The 14154-nt window shown below is 44.1% G+C and overlaps 1 protein-coding gene across 3 annotated transcripts in view; it reads right to left on the bottom strand.

Annotated features, from left to right (window-relative positions):
- Window positions 1-14154, bottom strand: part of LOC126408757 (receptor-type tyrosine-protein phosphatase F) — a 188402-nt gene that overhangs the window by 36486 nt on the left and 137762 nt on the right. For all 3 annotated transcript variants that reach the window (XM_050074419.1, XM_050074418.1, XM_050074420.1), the window contains 6 exons: window positions 13550-13667; window positions 12144-12716; window positions 11251-11351; window positions 9435-9682; window positions 7607-7685; window positions 6121-6345 (listed from right to left, as the gene is read on the bottom strand). In XM_050074419.1, the coding sequence (XP_049930376.1) occupies window positions 6121-6345; window positions 7607-7685; window positions 9435-9682; window positions 11251-11351; window positions 12144-12716; window positions 13550-13667 (1344 nt within the window). The remainder of the gene's footprint in view (window positions 1-6120; window positions 6346-7606; window positions 7686-9434; window positions 9683-11250; window positions 11352-12143; window positions 12717-13549; window positions 13668-14154) is intronic.

Here is a 14154-nt window from a genome sequence, read left to right as displayed (position 1 = left end):
ACTCAAAAGACACTTTCCCAAAAACAATAACCATCTCTGCTAATGAAGTTATTATTATGTTTCTATTAAAGCACTGCATCAAGTTGGAGATGATGGCAGAGCAAGTGTGAGAAAGGGGAGTGAGAGAGGCAGAGACAGAGAGGCAGGGATGAGTGTGCGTGTCCCTTGGCCGCTGAGATAAATGGGGGCACAGGAGAGGACTCATCTCTTCTTCATTAGTGTTCACACCGTGACGGGAGAGGAGGAGGAGGAGGAGAAGGAGGAGGAGGAGGTGGCGGTGAGGGTGTGTTTCTACCTTGGTTGTAAATGAGACATCTCCATGCTCCTCCGTCTTCAAATGACGGAGGGGAGGAGGGAAGGGAAGGATGGAGGTGTGTGAGTGTATGTCTGAGGGGTGGGTGCATGAGGCGACGCAGTATGGCGTTTAAAAAAGTGTCTGAAAGAGGAGGGAGACCAACTGCAGGAGAGCAAGTTGACAGATGAGAAGGAAAAAGAGGGAGGTGCGAGGCATCTGTCATTAGAGCTCAGCGTGCTTCCTATTGAACGACGATGGGAGATGCAGGTCCTGAAGGGGAGGGGTGTGTGGGGAGGCATGGGTGACAGATCGCAGCCCTCGAAGGGAATTGGGCTCCCAGCATGCAGCAGGAGTGGCGGGGCGGCAGGCAGCAGTAATCCGGATCATTAGCTGCACAGCAGCCTGCTCTTCGGCACACAGGCAGATATTAATTGGAAAGATAAGCTGAGATGAGCTCAAAGAGTCCTGCGTTCTGTCATATAGTTCTGTTATCTCTCGTACTCTTGGGCAACTGCCGGAAAAATGTACAGTATGGGTGTGTGAGTGCTACAGCATGTCTCACTCGTGTACGTGCGAACCAGCGTGCTCTGATATTAAGGCACAGGCGTGAGATAGCTCAAGTTGGAAAGTAAAAAGATTCACATTTTCATATTACAGCAGTAGTTTACAGCAGCAGTGCTTCTCATTTGTCTTTGTCTTCACACACATAGAAACACACACTAGGCACATGAGACCAGTACTTTCCCGTTCTGTGCGCCTTTGGGAGGAACCTATTATCTAAGAACAAAGACAACCGGCACAGCAGTGGGACACTGCTGATGTGACGACACCACAAGGCTTCCTGTTCCTTCGGGAGGGCCCAAAAAAGGCTGTAGGATGTGGCCCTGCAGGGAATCCTGGGAAAAAACTTTTTTTTTTTCTTTTTGCGGTGTAACAAATGACTGCAGCTGTGCTTTCAGAGAAGGATAAGGGAGGAAGAGGGAGAGGAGAGGAGAGGGACGAACAAAAAGAGAGGGCTTTTTGTCTGTTGGTCACGGCAAAGTACTGGGATCATCCATTTGAACGGCCCTAATATCTGATAAAAGCTCAGTCACGCAGCTCCTAATGCCTCGCAGAGTGGTATCACAATAGAGTGATGGTGCAGTGAAGGAATGTGTGAGGCTGAGAGTGAGTGAGTCATACACAGTGAGAGACATAAAAGTAAGTACATGTGTAACTCTGACCATGCTGAAACAGTGTGAAAGTATGTGTACAGTATGGACATGGGTGTGTCTACATGTGAGAGGTAGATGATAAATCCCTGGATTTGCTAACCTCAAAGGCTAATCAATCTCAAATCTTTGACTTACTCGTTTTCATTACGGATATACTTTATGATCAATGCATATAACATTCAGGTTGCAGGCTCTGCATATTTAACCTCTGCTGACCTGACACTTTGGTCGATTGAAATGCCTCAACTGTAGCTAATTAACCTTGATTACAGCGATTTCATAGCACAGATCTCATTTTCAGGTTGTGCTGACAATTTGTGAGAGGTAATCAAGCTGCCACTCAAAACTGAAGTACTTTTCCGTCAAAAAAAAAAGTGATTACAGACCTCAGTTAAACTTTATAATTGTATTTAACTTAAGTTGATTTAAAAAGTTACTTCCTCCCACTCTTTTTGAAATGCGTAAATCAAAGTAACTATACGCTGACAACTGCTTTTCATTATATCAATATCAAAGTTGAGAGCCAAACCTGAATAGATTTCATGAGGGAGTCAAATTCAGAAAGTGGATTAAATATTAGATAAGACAAAATCTTATTAAACCCCATCTCTACTGAGAAAAGACAAAGGAGAGCATATGATTGTGTGTGTGTGTGTTAACACTGCAGATAAGTATTATTACTGTACTATAGATACTGTATATACAACTGTAACTATTACGAGTGAATGAATGCATTTGCTTATGTCAGTACCTGTGTGCATCTGTCAGTGACAGAAATATAAAAAAAGTGTTTGATTGTGCGCAAAGACTATAAACAAATGTGTGTAAAAGCGTGTGTGTGAGAGCATACATGAGTTTTTCTGAGCCTTTTCTCAAGCTCCTCTGAGCCTCCACAAATGTGTGTGTTTGTCTAGGTAGCAACCGCTGAGTGTGTGTGTGTGAGTGTGTGTGTGTGTATGATTGTAAGTGTTTGTCTGAGCCGCAGTAAGAGAACAAGAGACAAAGAGAGAGTGGGTGATGAGAGATGGCAGAAAGCGAGGAGACAGAGAGAGATAGACTGAGGCAGAGGTGTTATGGTAGTAGCAGTATATCGAGTCTGCTATCTGGCCCGTGGGCTACACAGCTTCCCCAGTCGACCGCTGCTCCGCCATCCCCTGAGCGCAGAATCTGCTACGCACGACACAGGCACATTTGTTTCAACTCGCCATTGACCCCGCTAGCTCAATGTCTCTCCAAAAGTGGCTTAAATAAGCCGCAGGGGTGCGCACCAGACAAACAAACAAACATGCAAAGACGGCCATTATGTATCTGCCGTTCCCTCCGCCTCCCTGGGGAGCCTGAAGAGCCCACACTCCTCATTGTTGCGTGACAGAGGGAAAGACAGCGAGAGGGTGGAAGAAGGAAGGCAAGAGAAAGGAACAAAAAAAGTGGAGGTACAAGAAGTGAGAGGGAAAGATGATAGCTTGAGTGAGTATGCCTTTATCTATGAGGAACAGATATGTGGCTGCAGGGTCTAGCCTACCCTGTACGATGACCCTTCTCCATCGTACTGTAGCTCTCTCTTCATACTTCTTTTTCCCTTCACTCAAATTTTTCGTTCCCATTCAGCACCAGAAACTGCACTTTTTCCTCTCTAGCTGTCTGAATACCAAGCATCCAGATATCTAGAGGGACCGCTAAAGGGAGATGCCTCTAGGAGTGGAAGTGACATCAGTGTTGCCTATATTCCTGCCACCCTTGGTGTAAAGTTGGGCGTGAATATGCTTACACTCTCTGCTTGAAAAAAACATCTTGTTTTCATAATTCTTTCTTGATATTGTTTGTCAAAGCCTTTTAAATTTTGAAAGCAGCCAGTCTTCCATGCTAAGGGTGTTTGGAGCCCAGAGCACCAACAGAATTAGTGCTACAAAGCCAATTCTTGTTGAGAGTGAGTGGAATATAAATGCCTGGATAACATTGCAAACAGAAAAAAAAACAACAAAAAACGTGGTAAACACATTTGAGCACTCCGTTTCTCTCTACGCCATAAGCTCACCTCTCCCTTATCAAAAGAAAAGCACACATTAGCAAAATCTCGTCCTCTTCCACCAGTTCAGTTTTCTCTCATTCGTGCTTCACAGGCTGGACGGGACACAAGACAAAAATGTTGCTCTCCTCTTTTCCTCTCTCCAACACCACCCCTCCTCTCTGTCTCACATCACACAATATTTCATGCTACCTCCCTCCCTCACTCTCTTCTCGCATTAAATGATACTGTTTATACACACCCAGCATCTATCATCCCATTTCACACTTCCCCCGGCTTGTTTATCTGCCTTGGGTGCTGGGGAGACATGAAGGCACACTCTCTTCTTTCTCTCTCTCATCCCCCTTTGCCTTCCTTCCTTCTCTTCTTCCCTCCAACCACTGCTGGCTGCTCGTGGCCATTGATATACGAGGGCTTATTAAGCCCTGGCGGTCCTGTTTGATCTACGCTGAGGGAGTTTGGGTGGTGGCGAGAAAGTGTAGTAAAGACACAAGTCATTTACTCCAGTACTTGTTGTCTTATTCTCCTGGGTCTGGTGAAGATCCTGCTCGAGGCAGCTTCTGCCAACTGCTCCATCTCGCTGCACGCCTTACCTTCTGTACTCGTTTGTGTTTGGTAATAAACGTTTGCAAGTGCCGCGTTGGGGGTGACAAAAACAAACACTGCTGTGGTATCTGAGTTTCCCAAAGAGTGCGGTTAGGGGATTTGTGTGGCGATCAATGACAGCACTGCCTGTACTCACCACCGCAGACTGCAGTATGTTTTCATGCACACAAGAAACCAGGTTACTGGGAGAAATGAGGAAATCAAGGTGTTCACATGCACCGCGGTAATCTTGTTACTGTAAATCCTGTGTTTACTATATGCAGCAGGTCAGTAATTGGATTACTTCCCTAACCCTTACTGTATATTTGAACCAAGGATGGCGTATTTTGAGTAAATTTGTGACACAATGTGACGCTGCAGCCTGAAGAGAATTTAAAAAAAGATGAAGCTGCCAGTTTTTCCTTTCTATGTGCGCACGTCTGAGAAGTCTTGTTCAGCTGTGGATGTCAACTTACTCAGACTTATTTTTCAGTCTTAGCATTGGTCTAACTTTAGATATAATTATTTTGGGTACAAGGATGCACTGAAACAAGTAATGATCTTTTCTATAATCCCTGTCAGAGTGACACCATCTCTGTCTAAAGTCTTTGTGACACACATGTGCACATGTAAAAACTCTGTTATAAAACAGATGGAGCTCATACATAGCCAATAAAAAGTTCCTGCGGCAATCTAGCCCTGGTGATGTAAACCTTTATCCCAGTTAAGTAAATCAGGCGTCTCATTTGCATGAAGTTTATGAAATAAGATTACCACAGAGAGGCGTCAATAACCAGGTTACTGAAGTGAAGGTAAGCACACTGATTGACTCACCCTATGAGTGAAGCCTGATTAATCCGAGCGATTTAGTTTAAAGGTGGGAGGGTGCTACACAGTTTAAGGAGGAGGAGTACACAGAAAAAGACAAATCTTGAGCGCCACTGATCCAACCTGGTGCGTCTGGCAGGTGCAGTGAGAGTGTTGTGCAGCGATGGGGGTTTAAGCATCTCCTTTGAAGTCAAGTGTATCATGGCTGCCCACTATAGCCTCCTTCGCACATCCCTCCCCTTCTCAGAGCGAAGGAGTGGGGGATTACTGGGGAGTGGGGGGGCTTTAGGGACATTTAAAGCAGCATTTCAAGGGAATCAGGCCTGCTTTACGGACTCCCTAGGCCCTGTGACCAGGCCCTCGTCTCCCTCTTAACTCCAGCCACACTAATCAATCTCCTCTGCTCTCTTCACGGTTGAGAAAGATGTGGAGAGGGAGAGAGACACAGAGAAGCAGAGAGCGCGCGGAGGAAAAAGAGCTGAGAGGGGAGAGAGAAGAGAAAGAAATAGGTGAAAAGTCTGGGATTTGGTTTCGGACATGGAGCGCTCGCTCCCTCTCCTTCTGTGGTTGCCCAGGGCCCAGCTATTGAATATGCATGTCCCGGGTAGTGGAGGGGCCCAGAGCAATCGCAGACTCTCATACTTCCTGCAGTGAAGTTTACTCCAGACCATCCCATGGAGAGCTGGGCCTCCGTGTTAGTGCTGTTTGACGAGTGCATGGGGCCTTCACTTAAAAAGCCAAGAGTCTTGTTGAGCATTGTAAAGAGATCTGCGCCGGGCCCTGCTGGCTGCCGAAATGGCAAAGCTGGATCTCTGATGTCATTGTCGACTGATAAGGGAGTTATCTGGACAAGCTGCAATGACTTTTAGAGGCAGCCGTATTAAAGGGTAAGTGGCAATAAAAACAACAACAATTTGGCTTGCCGCTGCCATTTTGGAAACGCTTGAGGGGCAGCGTGGTTTGAGTCTGAGGCTGGGTGATAAACTTAAATAGTTTGTCCAAAAAAAGAAAAAGTGACACGTACAAATATTTAGAACTCAGCTCAGGTAAACAAATCTGGGAGGGGCCTTTACTCAGACACAGAAAAAATACTTATGTTGTCAATAATGATTGTCTGTGCTTAATCAGTGTTTGGAAATTTTAATTAACGGGTGAGTGTGTGTGTCTCTTACATAATTAGCAGTGCTGTCTGTCCCTTCGTATCGGAGCACGGCCAGGACAAAGCAGAGGTACTCTTGCGGACTGGTCAGGGGCTTGTTGTAGAAACCGTTGTACCTCTTCTCATCACCCACGGTGAAGGAAGTCGGCAGTGAGGCCAGCTTGGCAGCAATGTAAGGCTTGGAGGAATCAAGGTGACGTCGGCGCCTCAGGACAGGGCCTTCACTTGACCTGAGCAGCTGTGGAAAACATAGAGAGCAAAGGTTAGGTCAAGTCTGGTAACTAAGATTCAAAGTTGGTAGGACCCTGACCTCTGATCTAATTTCATTGGATGAGAAAGAAAAAACAAATTTCTCATTGGTAAAGAGACTGAATTTACTGCATCATATTGTAACATGGAGATCAAAGGCTCAATCTTGAAAACAATCAATGGGACTTTGGGCAACAAAATCTTTGTGGGTTTTCTGTGGAAAAAAACCCCTAACTAATTTATGTGCTTCCATCAACTCTTCTCAAATCTCCAAATCTCAAAACAAACCTTTTGCATTCCCACTTCATGTCCAGGTCTGGTTCTCACTATGCCTCCAAAGAAGAGATAATGATTGCACACAGCTAACATGCCCTTTGCTCAGTGATATAACTTTGCAAACAATGCAGCCAAGTTACGAAGTGAGCAATTAGCGCTTGCTCCAGCACACAATCTCAGCATGACTGCCAGCCTGCTTAATAAATGAGCAGTAGCATACAGCACTGCGGCATTGTGTTTTCGGCAGCATTTTGTTTTCTGTCAGTGATGTCTCGTGTGCTGCTCCAGATGTAGCTTTATTAAATCATTATGTCAGAGGGAGGAGACAATGGCCTGCTCAATGCTTAATGACTCAGGGAGTCCCATCTCTCTCCCTCTCTCTGTCTCTTCTGCTGTTTCTTCAGGGAACTGGAACAATAGCGATCCAAACCAACGAGCCTCGCAGTTTACTTAAAAATGATGCTATTAATATTCAGGCATGTCATTTAGCTTCAATTCTCTTGTGGACAAGGAGGACCTTTATTCAATAGAATAATAAAGCAGTCATAAATCTTTATCCTCATTTGAATACCTTATGTAAAACTTTGTTTGGGGTTGTCAAAGCCTGACTATAGAGACTATAAAGGAAAATATGGGGGTAGAGCAGTGATTTGTAATTACCGTTTAGAAAAGAGCTACTTCCACAAAATTCACATCAATAATTTTAAAACATTAAGATTATGTTGTGTGCAAACTGTTTTCTTGATTCAGCAGATGGGTACTGTCTGCAGACCTGGCGTTCGATCAGGACATTCCCCACCTGCCCGAGTGAGTCATTGTTTAAAATCTCTGCCCTGCCATCCCCCCCTCCCTGAGCCCAGGAGGGTAGAGCTAATTAGCTACAACCAGTGACTTCCTACCCAGTTGGAACAGGAGATGCAGTTGGGGACCCCTGACCTGGCACATTAGCCAATCAGCCACCGGCTGGCACTCACCTCATCCAGGTCCATCTCGTCTGGATTCTTCCACCGCCGCGTTGCCTGGGACACCGGCACCACCACGATGTAGTACCACCTGCCAAGAAAAATAAAGCCTGTGTTAAGACAGACTGACTGAAGCACATACACGCTGAGATCAAAGTGGGCCAAGCGCATTAATAACACAGTCAAAACATTTAGTAAGACATACTTTAACTGCGAGGCTTGCTGTGCTGAATTCAAAACTTGAGTGGTATACAAGAGGGTCCAACCAAGGTCGAACACCAGCAGATTGGCACTGCATTCTCCAATTAATGGCTAATCACTAAGAACATCTGCCATGTAGACTGGAACAAACACTATCCCAGTGAGAGGAGCCTTCAGCTAATAGAGATCCCCATAGGAATCCTTAGGTTAATAGGACCAGCTATGTGACTGCTCGTTTGTGTTCTTTTACTGCTATCATTATAAAGACCAAAAATAGAAGGAGAAGAAAGGCATCAGAAAGACATTTAAGAGCTTAGGGTCAAACTAAGGAGTAAGGTAATGAATGACAGAATGCGCTTGTGGGTACACAATGTACAAACATCTGTGTCTGCGATCATTTATGTGCTCTCACTCTCTCTTGCTGCCTCTCCCGGGCTCTCCCCCAGTCTGTCTTCTCTCAGCTCAAAGTTTTTCCCCCACTGCGGCATTCAACCACTTGTAAAATCAGCTGCTACTGACAGTGAAAGCAGCTGCTTCTCTCCCCCTCTCTCCAGCCCTCGACTCTGTGATTCAACAGTCAGTCAAGTCTGGGAGTGGGAGAAGACATGTCTAACAAGACTCCTCTACCCCCCCTCTCTCACCTCCACATACACACACACACACACACACACACACACACACACACACACACGCACACACAGGCACACACACCTCCACTCTCCCCATCCCCAATCACGTGCGCGCTTTGCCTGTCAATCTGAGCTGGAGCTTGGCCAGCCCTGACAGCCCTGTAATCTTTTTACCAATCCACCCTGTGCACTCCACTACTTCGATGTGTCTGTAAGTGTGTGTCTGAAGGAAAAGCTTTACTCGTCGGGGTCAGGCACAATTCTGCTCTTAACAATTTCAGTCGAAAGATAATACGGCTCGACCTGATGTTAAAAGTCTCGATTATCATCAACCGCTGTGTCATAAAGTTGGCCGGGATTAAAAGTTGAAGTTTTAAGTTTCAAAACAGGTTTAGTATTGATCATATTAATGTGCCACTTGTACTGTTGTTGCTGTAAGAGAGGTTGCTCCGAGTTGCAGCTGAATTAGCCCCTGAATGTTTTTGGACAACTAAGTGGCCATTTAGGGGACCAGGGCCACTAACAAGCCCCGAAAGGGACACATTTCAAATACAAATTTCCTTTGTTCATTTCTTGTCTTATAATTTGATGGAGTTTTATGGTGTTTATACACTTGAACATAAAATTAAATTGTAAATGCTTCTTTTATCAACAGTCAATAAATGATTCAGTGATTTTTTTTATCTGCTGGATGACTGATGTTCAGCACATTTACACAAATGTATGTAAAAACAATGCCCGATGAAAATGTCACCATGTTGTTAGTGCCACAAAGATGTTTTTGAGAGATAATACTTTCAAAACAAACTGTCAGGAATATACTATACCATAATATACTATGCTATGCTATGCTATGCTATGCTATATATGCTAAATAATAAAAGACAAATGAAGCAACATTATCCTCTATGCCAGTTCAAGAAAATTGAGTCTACTGGCTAACAACAACCATCATTATTGCCCTAAGTCAAAGCTGGCCTGTGGTCGCTCTCATGTGTCTCATTACTGACCTAACACGTGTGGTGGTCTGGACCTTAGGCAGGGTGATGGTCATCTTGCCACCCTGAGCCTGAAGTGTGCTTGGTTTGGTCTTGATCAGGTCAGGGGCAGTGCGGATGGACACCTGCTGCTGCAGACCCCCGGCAATGTTGCCTCTGCTTGTCAGCACAAAAGAGTAGTCTGTGTCTGGCTGCAGCTGCGATATCAGCTTCCTCTTCAGGTTTCCTTGCACTTCCACGCTTTGCTGGTTGTACAAGATCTGCGAGCACACAAGGGAATACCCCGGAGTTATGGTTTAAGTTAACATACATACAAAAAATGTATATCATGCGGACAAACGCAACACTGTCTCCTCTCACTCCCTCCTACACACACTGTCGCACACATAGACAAAAGCGGTATGGTCCTAAGGGAGAAGCCCATCTCATCTGACACTTCATCTCATGTGTTTCGGTGTCACACCTGCCCATTGGTGCATATCCAATAGTTTTTTTTTACACTTCAAATTGTCTTTGCTCCATTACCATGGGGTGGGAATTGATATAATATCGTTTTGTCAGATTATTACACCTCATAAATGAGCATGGATCTGGCTTTTCAGATTTTTTTTTACTGCAAACGGGCAAAGTCAATGCATCACACCCTGGCGAATGTGTTAACGGCTGATAGTGTGGAGCTGCAATGCTATTGTATTATAAATATATGTACACTACACATTATGCATTGTGTTGTAGTAACACTGACAGTAATGGCTTTCCCAATGGAAAAAAAACTGTTTCCATTCTTGTATTTCTGTGATTGGAAATTTTAGATTTTACAATATAACACCAAGTATTATAGTATATGAAACCACTGAAAAGTGACCATTAGAGTCCCAGACACATTTTAAATAATATTATGTTCAACATGGTCTTCTCACATAATAGTTAAGAAAAAAATCTAAAAAGGGGCTGGAGGCAGATTTACTCTTTCTCCTTTATTGAGAAATTTGCTTGTGTTAAGTTTCACTTTCGCTTTCCACTTCCTCCAGCGCTGCCCAAGCTTGGTTGACCAGTGAAAGAACAGCACGTATCAATATGGCTAACGTTAGCGTAAGAGGAAACATCAGAACACCGTACATGTTGAGTCACGTCAGACCCAGACTGAGATGAGGGGTCTGTTGTGCACTAAAATCAGCAACTAGCAGATCTATCAAAAGGATGAGTATAGTTAACATCTATTGTTGTTTGTTTGCTTGTTAGCTTGTTGGCTAACGAGCAGTGGCTGACCAAGGAGCCTTGTGGCTGACACAGCATTGGTGGTTGTGAAACATGCAATATCTGAAAGTGAAAGAAAGCTCCAGTGTCCAGTTTACATCCAAAAAAATGCACATTCTACCATGTTTCCTATCAAAACTTTTACTATGCTAAAGCAAACTCTTGCTTACTGACCAGTCCGCTATGAGATTGGGATCTCAGGTTTCTGTGCAGGTGTTGTGTCTAAGTCAGTTCCCCCATTGATCTGTGTTTCCTGTATTTCACACCAGTTGGCTGATTGCGTGATCTAGCTCACCCCGCCTACATTTGAATCTCAGATTTTAGGGAAATGCACAAACATTGCCTCCTTAAGTAGACAAATGTGAAAACACCGCTATCAGATAAAAGACAGTTTAGTCAAGGTCATTCATCCTGGGGACATAAACCTGACAAAAACACATTTCTGAGCAGAGTGGGGCTGCAAGGTAAGGGCTGTGTATATACAAATTGTGTTCGTGGCATTTTTTTTGTATCCTTGCGTAAATGGGTGGGGATGTTTTTATTTCAGGATTGCTGAAGTCTTGGCACTCACCTTGAAAGGCACTTGAGATTTGTAGTTTGGTGGCAAATCCCAGGTGAGGAGGACAGATGTTTTCATGACAGCTTTGACACCAAAGTTCAGGGTGGGAAAATCTGGGGTGGGAAAATCCTTCGATTAATATCTCAAGTAAGGCATTTTGTACACCACAAAATGTAATCTGTGTGTGTAATTAAATTTCACACCACCGTACAGCGAGTAAACAACGTGAACACACTGCACGGCAATACCTTATGACCAAACTTGACAAGCCACAGGGGGGTACAAAGAACATCAACAATCTCATTCACGCTTGGTTATAGATCACATAAAAATAGCCTTCATCTCCCTAAGCCTGTTCCATTTATTACTCCCTGAGACATACGCAACAGGCAGAGATCTCTGTGATTACCAAGAAATGTATATGGCAGTGGGAGTGGCAACATGTGTCTTAAAATAGGCATCACACACAACTGGTTATAAATAAGAAATCTTACATTTATAAGATTATAAAATGCATGAGGAGGTACATGCTGGGTATGCTTCAGATTTGTGTCTAATGGGAGGGAGGATGAGGAGGCATGGTAATGTGACTGTAGCGTGTAATGAGATTAGTACTCTATAAATCAATAAACACAGTGCTGTACTGTACTGAGTGGTAGATGAGAAAGACATGGCACTGATAAAGAAACAAAAAGAGCCAACTATAGTGTTGAAGACATAAACAGGTGTTGACGTATATGTAAACAGGTGTTGACGTATATGCTCACACATGTCGTGGGCTAAGCTGCATGAGCAAATGTACATAATAGTAGAATGATTATGTGAGCATGTATTAAACCCTGATTCTCTGTTTTCAAATCAAACACCTCTGGCATGTTTATATATAAATGTCAGGCATTTCTTACCATTGGACATGGTCCTGCTTTGAATGCTGGGGCTGAGGGGTCCTCCGCCCTTACTTGTGAACGCCTGCACCCGGATGTCGTAGGTAGTGTCAGGATTAAGGCCCTGGATAGTCATGTGCGTGTCGGCTGTGCGGTTGGTGCTGTTCTGCTGACTGTTGATGTCCCTGTACACAACCACGTAGTGCACAATCTTGCCGTTCCTTTCGGCCACCAGCGGGGGCTCCCAGGTCAGCTGGGTGCTGGACTGGGTCAGTCCTGTGACTTGAAGGTTGAATGGGAAGCCTGACGGCACGTCTTCTGGTGTGCTGATCTCCTTTACGTAAGCCTCACCGATGCCTGCACGGTTGCGTGCGCTGAGGCGGAAGACGTAGGTGGCGCCTTTGTGTAGCCCAGTGACAGTGTAATGGTCGTCAGTCTTTCTCAGCTCGCGTGACGTGAAGGTTTCTTCATCAGTGCGCTTGTATTGCAGCTGGTAGCCCATCAGCTCACCCACCATTTCCTTGGGCGGCTGCCACTGGATCAGTGCTGTGTTGCCCATGGTGGTGCTGATCATCATAGTGGGCTTGCCAGGCACTGAAATAAACATTACAGTAAAAAGAAAAGAATAAGTTGTGTTGCAGTTCTTCTAGATTAGTGTTTCTCGTGTGAGGGTACTTTAGAGTACTGCAGGGGTTACATGAGATTTTTTTAAATGTTAATTTCAAAAATATCAGTCATGCATTATTCCAAAAGTAATTATTTCACTAAATTGTTTGCCATGAACTAAACATCTGGAACATAGCATTACAGAGTTTTTCAGTTAATGACTGTATTGTGTTTGCTTGTTGTTGTTTTTGTTTGTTTTTTTCCTACCAAAAATAATTTGTGCTGGTCAAGGGGTACTTAGCTGAAAAAATATTTCAAAGGGGGTACAATATTGAAGATGAAACCCTTAAATCAAATTTGAATAGTTAAACATTTTGGAAAATATACTTATTTGCTCCCTGGCGAAGAGTTAGATGAGAAACTATTCTCACATCTGTCTGTTAAATATGAGGCTAGAGCCAGCAGCCAGCTAGCTTAGCTTAGTGCTAATACTGGAAATCAAAAGGTAACAAAGTCCACCAACCAGCACCTCTAAAGCACACTAATTAGCTGGATATGAAGATATGAAGGTTACATGCCTTGCTAACGGCACTTCAACAGCAGTTAGTGATCTTAACTAGTGTAGGTGTCGAAGCTAACACACATGTAGCATGCCATAAACACTAACATGACATTCCAGTTACGCACACAGTCTTCTAATCATACTACAAGATCACAGAGGTTATCAGTTTTAAGCCTTGAAGATAGTACCACAGTATTCACCGTAAACAGATAGCACATGTTGTGTTTTACATGATAATCCTGATAAAACCTGCTCTGACCTGCTCCAGTCGTGGTGATGACTTTAGCTTTGCTGCGAGCTCCGTCTCCCTTGGTGGTGTACGCTGCTACGGTGACAGAGTAGGTGGTTTCAGAGTGCAGTCCACCAATGATGGCCTCCTGCAAAATGACAAAAATCACAAGGTCGGAGTTAAAAAGGAATCAGTGAATCTGTGCGGGACCGCCTCAATCGCAAAAAATAAAAAAATAAACCCCCTGTCACACAAGCGCCAATCCCCTCACACAACACACAGCACCAAAAGAAAAAAATAATGAGATTAAACCCCCTCCTCCATCCACTTGTAGTTTCTTGATCAATTTGCCTATAACAGGAAAAAAGACATTTGAAGCATTTTAAAGGCACACAAACAGGACCAGGAACTTTTCTTAATCAAGAAAAACTCCTGGGCCTTATCGTAAGGCACACTCTGAACCCATGAACCAACAAACCATCCAAACGACCAAAAACATCACCAGTGTATCAGTGTTCATGCCTGCTGCATGGGTGAGCATGAGATTATACCCAGAGGATCTTAGGATCATCACTACACTGCGGTCTATTTAAGCCCACAAATAGCACACTTCTGACTGTGGGATGATTGTAAAA

The sequence above is a fragment of the Epinephelus moara genome, chromosome 21 (genome assembly GCF_006386435.1).
Source record: "Epinephelus moara isolate mb chromosome 21, YSFRI_EMoa_1.0, whole genome shotgun sequence".
Taxonomy (NCBI): domain Eukaryota; kingdom Metazoa; phylum Chordata; class Actinopteri; order Perciformes; family Serranidae; genus Epinephelus; species Epinephelus moara.
The sequence above is the reverse complement of the archived record's forward strand: the minus strand, read 5'-3'. Positions and strand labels throughout refer to the sequence as shown.